The following is a 6,790-nucleotide window of genomic DNA, read 5'->3' as shown; positions in this document are numbered from 1 at the left end:
GCTTTACATGACACAACACTTCCGGACAACAACTTCCGGGTTTCGCCGGCTAAGATTTTCTACAGGAAGATTTACTAGACAAATCCTCTTCCATCGCGTGTCAGAAATAAGTATTTTCAGATATGAAGCTATTTGCATACCCACTGGCGTGCCTGCTTCTTTTTGGAGCCGGTGCATTTGGAAGACAGGATGCAATCAATGTAGATTTGGTTATTTCTGACGTTGAAAGGAAAATTGATATTTCTACCCATCTTGTCAAAATCACTAATGAAATCACCTTTGAAAACACTGGCAAGTCATCGACAGGATATTTCCTTGTGCCAATAGACTCATCTTTGCAGAATTACCTTTCTTTCTTTGGGGCTTCTGTAAGTATTCGTTGTTGTTTTTTTCTAAATTGTTGACAGTTCAGTTATATAGTGTCAGCCGTATAGGGCACTTCCAACAGCCTTGTTGAGCTAGCTTTTATGGCAATGCGTTTGTGGTGTCGGCTGCTGGTCGAACTGTATGGGGTTCAAACCAATGTTCAGGCATACACTCTTCCACAATAATCATGTCAGAAGTGGGATTCAATGTCACGCTTGGACAATCCTATTTACAATTTACAGCTATTTATGGCCCTCAGTTTTACTGCCTAATTGCAATAAATTTAAAAAATAAGAAATGCCACATTAATGTGCAAGATGCGATTAATCGGCAAGCAACAAATAGCTGTGTTTCTTCAAAAACTTGCACACACGGGCAATGGTTGAAATAAAACTAGCCCGCAAGGTTTTACATAGTAGAGCTTATATAGTAGAGCTTGTATAAATTTGATGCCAAGCAATAGTATAAGAATTCGAGTTCATCTTAATGTCTTAATTTTGAAGACTGCACAGGTTAATTTCTCGAATGCTGAAGCAACCTTGAAAACAGATTTATTCAATAACTTAACTTTTGCATTTATTGCAGCTAAAAGGAAGTGGGGATGAAAAGGGAGCTGCTCTTACTGTATCACAAACTACTGTTTCCGGGCAAAGGTAAGGAGGTTTTTTAGTCTTATCAGTAATTAAGCATTGACATTCTCACTTAAAATGAATTGGGGCTTTGTCAAAAAGAATTGAGTTCTGCTTTCAAAACATGGACTTTTAAGAAAATAATTACCAAAGAAATGGCAATCAATAGAAAACTAATTTTGTATCACACAAACATTTTTATCACAAAACATGTTGTTTTTTAAAGTGAGAAACAGTTGTGGAGAGTGGCCCTTCCTTCTGCTCTGGAGACTGGCAAGACGATTATTGTTGTAGTAGAATCAGTCTTCTCCCACGCCCTGACGCCATTCCCCCGCCAGATCACACAGTCAGAAAAACAGTATGTTGTCTTCAATGGGAACCTGTTTGTGTTCTCCCCATACAAAGTAAAAACCCAGAAGACAACTGTGAACACAGCCAGCAGCACAATAGAGTCATACACAAAGACCAAACCAGTGTCCCAGTCAGAAAACACTATCACATACGGACCTTTTGAGAACAAAGAGGCTTTCTCAGAGGTGAGAACTTTGCTTTTAAATTTTATAAACTTAATGAAGAAATAATAGAAAACTCCATCATTATTGAATTCATATACAGTATATGAAAATTTCTTCATACTTAACCTGCAGGCTGAGCTTAGAGTGCACTCTGAAAACAATACTCCATTCCTGACCATCACAAGTATGGAGCGTGTGATCGAGGTGTCACACTGGGGAAACATCGCAATTGAGGAGCACATTGAGGTCCGACACAGTGGTGCTGAACTGAAGGGATCTTTCTCAAGATACGACTACCAGAGAGCAGCTGACCAGGGGGCATCTGTTAAGGCATTCAAGGTACTATTCAGACATTTTTTGTTTTTTAAATAAAGGTTTGATTGTGTCACTTCAGCTGTTCTATTTAAATATTCATAAAGATCTTTCAAACTCAACTTGTTGCAGAAGAAAAACAAACAGTTTTCTTTCTGAATACCAAACAGTTTTCTGAGTTATCTGGCCATGTAGAATTCCTTTATTTTGCCTTCCTGTAAGTGGAAGGTAAAGGTCGGTCGATCGATCTCAGGCATAACTATTTTTTCTAAATCTATGCTTAGATACGGTACACTCTTTAGGAAGAAATTAAAAACAAAATGGTGGTGGAAAATTATATACATTTTAGATGTAATAAAAATAATATTGATAATTTTGCTATTATGCTTCTGTGAATTAGGTAATCTTCTAGATAGTGCCCAAGTATAGGTAGTGATAGCTAGAAATAAGATTTAAAAATATTTCCATGTTTAGACTGTCCTGCCAGCTGCTGCCAGTGATGTATACTATCGTGACGAGATCGGCAACATCTCGACGAGTGCCCTGCGAGAGATGGATGATCTGGTTGAGGTGGAACTCCGACCCCGTTTCCCTCTGTTTGGAGGATGGAAGACCAAGTACACCATTGGATACAATGTACCCAGCTACCAGTACCTCTTCAACTCTGGTTAGTTATTATTTTGGTAGCCTTGTAGTAATTTGATGGTTTAACATTTATGTCTGGAGTCTTAATGTTTGCATATTTTTTATATGCTGTAAATGATAAAAGTATTTCAAATGAACAATAGGATGAAGTACTGTATCAAGAGGTACCTTTGACTCTTGAGAACATTTGCTTGAAGAAGATCCTTTCATAAGAAAATATATCATTGTTTTTTTCTTATGCTTTTTCAGGTGACAGCTATGGTTTGAAGATGCGATTTGTTGACCATGTGTTTGATGACTTAGTTATCGACCAGCTGACAATCAAAATCATCCTGCCAGAAGGATCTTCGTAAGTGCTTTTAATACAGAGTATTCGATGAAATAGAATTTATGGCTATTAATTTTCAAATGCAACACAATAAAATTCTTCTCTGTAATTGTTACATAAGGTTTCATGCAGAAAAGGTCCTATATATATTTCCATTTGTTTTACCTAAATTTATGCAGAAGTTATTGTTTCGGTCTGCCTTTGTCTATATTACCTTTATACTCTTGCGCACAGTGGTCATACATTGGCTTAGGGAGATCAATATTTGATACATAGAGAGATGATTTTGCTACCTTCTGTACCCTGTGCGTAGGAATGTTTACATGCATCTGACTAGCAGTATGATTAGGACAGTGTCATGAGACAAAATTCAAAAATTAAGGTGGAATAAAAGCAAAATAATACTGGTACTTTTAACACAGAGTACAGCCCCTTTCTCCATTCACATATTAATATCATATTAATATGTGAATGGAGAAAGGGGCTGTACTCTGTGTTAAAAGTACCAGTATTATTTTGCTTTTATTCCACCTTAATTTTGATATTCTGTGAATACTAGGCTTTTAACTAATTGGGAATTTAATCTTTACATTTGGGGAAAAGATATTATCTTTTCCCCAAATGTAAAGATTAAATTCCCAATTAGTTAAAAATAATATTTCATTGGACACTTAGACCTTTTTAGGTTAAATCATATTTTATTATAGAAAGAAACATACAAAGTATGTAAGGTTATACTTATAAAATCAAAATAGAGGCTGTTACTGGAAGATGAGAAACAACTTATAAAAGCCCTTTTCCACTTTCCCTTATTCTCATTTCAGTGACGGAATGAAATCTGAATTAGAAATATTTTAAATATTCTGTTGAAATGTACAATTTCACTGCAAGATGTTGATTCTTACAGTGGTATTGAGCTGAAGACCCCGTTCAAGGTGGAGAAGGGGGAGAATGGTCTGCACTACACATACCTGGACACCGTGGGACGACCTGTCATCGTGGCGTACAAGAACAACCTCGTCGACCAGCACATCCAGGACTTTGAGGTAAGGTTTGCTGCGGTTATTCCCCATCAGATTGGCATCCATGACCTGCAGACAGTGCTAATTATAATTTCAACATAACCTCGATGGCTTTTAATGATACGATTGAATTTGTGATCATTAATTCTTGCCTTTCTGTATTTGTGTAACCGCATATAGCGGCTCGCTATAGAGCTAGCTTTTATAGCGACGCGGTAGAGTGTCCGCCTGCGGAGGGAGAGGTCGTGGGTTCGAACCCCGATAGGTGCACATGGCAATTTGTGCAGTCTGTTACATTTGGCGCCCAACGAGGGACCTGTGTTATACGATATGCCTCAAGGTCATTGCAAATTGACCTTTGTCTCCTAAATTCGAGGACAAATTTCAAAATGGAGGGGGAATGTGTAACCTGGTATACGATGTATGTAGCGGCACTTATACTGTCTTGATATAGAGCTAGCTTTTATAGGAACGTGGTAGAGTGTCCGCTTGCAGAGGGAGAGGTCGTGGCAATTTGTGCAGTCTGTTACACTTGTTTTGAGAAGCTTTCAGGATTTTCGGTGAATACTAGGCTTGTTTCAAGTTCATAGCCTTGTTTGCAAGGTCACCATCAGTGTCATGCAAAAACTTGATGTTAACTAGAAAACTTTTTCTGAAATTAAAATTAACTTAAAATTTGGTTTAGGTTACACAGTACTTGTCAGTAGTTGAAAACATGATGTGTTCTTTTCTTCCAGCTGTACTACAACTTCCAGAAACTGCGCCTTCTGCAGGAGCCCCTCCTGGTTGTCGGAGCCTTCTACCTGATGTTCGTGCTCGTGATTATCTACGTTAGGATGGACTTCTCCATCACGAAGGTAGTACGATAAAAGTGTTTGCAATACCAATTATCATTGCTTATTATCAGAATATGATATCTATTACTCATTCATTAGTTGAGCACAGAGTATGAATGTTGATCTGTAACTTATCTTTCTTTTAATTAAGATACTCAACCAAATCATTATGCCTATGCTTTTGTAGAAGTTCGGATTTTTACAAGTTGTTTATTTTACATTGAAGATTTATCAAATGGAAAACTTTGAAAATATAACAACTTGTTTTTTTTAGTCATAGAACATATTTCTGACAGTTATAAAAAAAACACCTATTATTCTCATAAGGACGAGGCAAAGGAGAGCAAAATGCGTGTTGCCAGCCTTCTGGAGGAGGTTCAGAGTGCCCAGGACCGCCGCAGTGCCCTCTACCAGAGCTACGATGATGCCATTGACAAGTTCAAGGCCAGCAAGGACCTGTCTAGCTTTATCGCAGGTCGGAAGAAAATAGACGCGGACTATAAACAGCTGACACAGCAGATACAAGGGCTACAGTCTTCCCTAAAGCAGGAGGGCTCTGATCTCACGGAAAGGGTACGATGACTCAACCAGTATTTTGAATAGTGAATATATAAAACTAGACTTGTTTTATAATATTTAGCCAATTTATTCAAAACCTAGCGTAAATGCAGTGGTCAAGCACTAGTATGAGGATTTGGGCTTGTTCCAAAGGTCTTTATTTTGATGACTGTAAATGTTTTCAAATGTCAGAAGTCCTTTCTTTGTCATAAATATAAATATTCTGTGTTGTATTTAATTTTAGTTGAGTATTCAATGTGTTTTTTGTCGAGCAATGATTTTAGATACATTGAAAGTAATAGCGGGGACTTACCTATGATGTCCCCGGGGTGCGGGGGTATTTGGTGGGGATTTTATCAGAGGGATTTGCTGGATCCAAAATCAAAGGCCCCTCTATTTCCCAGACGGGGTGGGGGTGGGGGTGGGGGGGTTTACAAATTACTGGTGCATAATAAATAACGAAAACATTTTACACAATATTTGTAAGATGTGCTTCATAATAATCTGTTTTCCATGCAGGTTGGTGAGCTGAACCGTCAGGACCAGGCATACCGTGATCAGATCAACGCCCTAGGAGTCCTTGCCGAGAAACTTGTGGCTGGCAAGTTCGGCAAGCAGCAGTATATTGAAAATGAAAAGGTCATCCAAGATAAACGAAATGAGATTTACAAAAAAATGGATGAACTTTCATCAAGTCTAAACTAGGGAGTCCAGTTTTCCCATGGATTGCTTTGATTTAAAATAGACTAGGTTTGAGAGTGTTCATTTTGATTGAATGGATAGAATACACCAATTGCTGTTGCGTGTTAAAAAAATAAAAGCACATACATTCCTGATGGAACGTTTTGATCAGCAAATTATATACAATTTAGGTTTGAAGCGCCCTTGAACGTATTTTTTATGAAAAAGGCGCTCAACAAATCTGGTAAAATAATAATAATAATTTATAGTTCTTCAGCTCATTATATCTGTTCAGCTTAAATGATATATATGTTGCTTAGTATTAAGGAGGTTTATTTTAGATTAAAGCTTTGCATGGGAATAAGCTAGTTTATGACTAGAAATAAGCTTTAGGATTAAAAAATTAAGAATTCTATTACTTAAGTGATTTAATCATCATTTATTTTTATTATGCACCCAGATGAACATACTGGGCTCGTGTGAATGTAATTGGTTTATGTTTAATGGTATGTTTATTCATTTATGTGTTAGTGCAAAGATGGTAAGAGTTATTAATATATATCAGACAGTAGTTCCATTCTCTGTACAAAAAGTGGTTGCAATCTGTGTTTGTAATATGTTCAAATGTAATAGATTTTAAATAAAGATATAAAAATCATTTTCTCTCTTGTGAAATATAACCAAGGCAACTTTTTTTCCGCCCAAGCTGTACAATTACTGTTGATGGTTGTTTAAAGTATTGAGACTTCAGTTATACTTTTTTCATGCTCTGTGCATCAGGCTGCGTTAGTATAATTTAGAGTTATTGTTTATCAGTGTTACACAACTGAATACATTCACGAATTGCGACTTACATTTTTAGCGTTTTCGTCAATATGTTTAAATTGCGCTCCGACAT

The 6,790-nt window shown here is 37.0% G+C and overlaps 1 protein-coding gene across 1 annotated transcript; it reads left to right on the top strand.

Annotated features, from left to right (window-relative positions):
* Positions 1 to 19: 19 nt before the first annotated feature.
* Positions 20 to 6,550, top strand: LOC128218477 (dolichyl-diphosphooligosaccharide--protein glycosyltransferase subunit 1-like). The gene is made up of 10 exons (XM_052926151.1): positions 20 to 368; positions 952 to 1,019; positions 1,222 to 1,531; positions 1,643 to 1,849; positions 2,297 to 2,489; positions 2,717 to 2,816; positions 3,703 to 3,841; positions 4,555 to 4,674; positions 4,981 to 5,226; positions 5,731 to 6,550. The coding sequence occupies exons 1-10, from the start codon at positions 123 to 125 to the stop codon at positions 5,914 to 5,916; spliced, it is 1,815 nt and encodes a 604-aa protein (XP_052782111.1). The 5' UTR covers positions 20 to 122; the 3' UTR covers positions 5,917 to 6,550.
* The last annotated feature ends 240 nt before the right edge of the window (positions 6,551 to 6,790 follow it).

Source organism: Mya arenaria, chromosome 14 (genome assembly GCF_026914265.1).
Source record: "Mya arenaria isolate MELC-2E11 chromosome 14, ASM2691426v1".
Lineage (NCBI taxonomy): Eukaryota > Metazoa > Mollusca > Bivalvia > Myida > Myidae > Mya > Mya arenaria.
The sequence above is the reverse complement of the archived record's forward strand: the minus strand, read 5'-3'. Positions and strand labels throughout refer to the sequence as shown.

Bases quoted from the DNA above. Each gene is read 5' to 3' on its own strand.
- LOC128218477 (XM_052926151.1), top strand. From the start codon at position 123: ATGAAGCTATTTGCATACCCACTGGCGTGCCTGCTTCTTTTTGGAGCC. The intron at 1,850-2,296 runs GTACTATTCAGA...TTCCATGTTTAG, and splicing joins CATCTGTTAAGGCATTCAAG to ACTGTCCTGCCAGCTGCTGC. The intron at 3,842-4,554 runs GTAAGGTTTGCT...CTTTTCTTCCAG, and splicing joins AGCACATCCAGGACTTTGAG to CTGTACTACAACTTCCAGAA.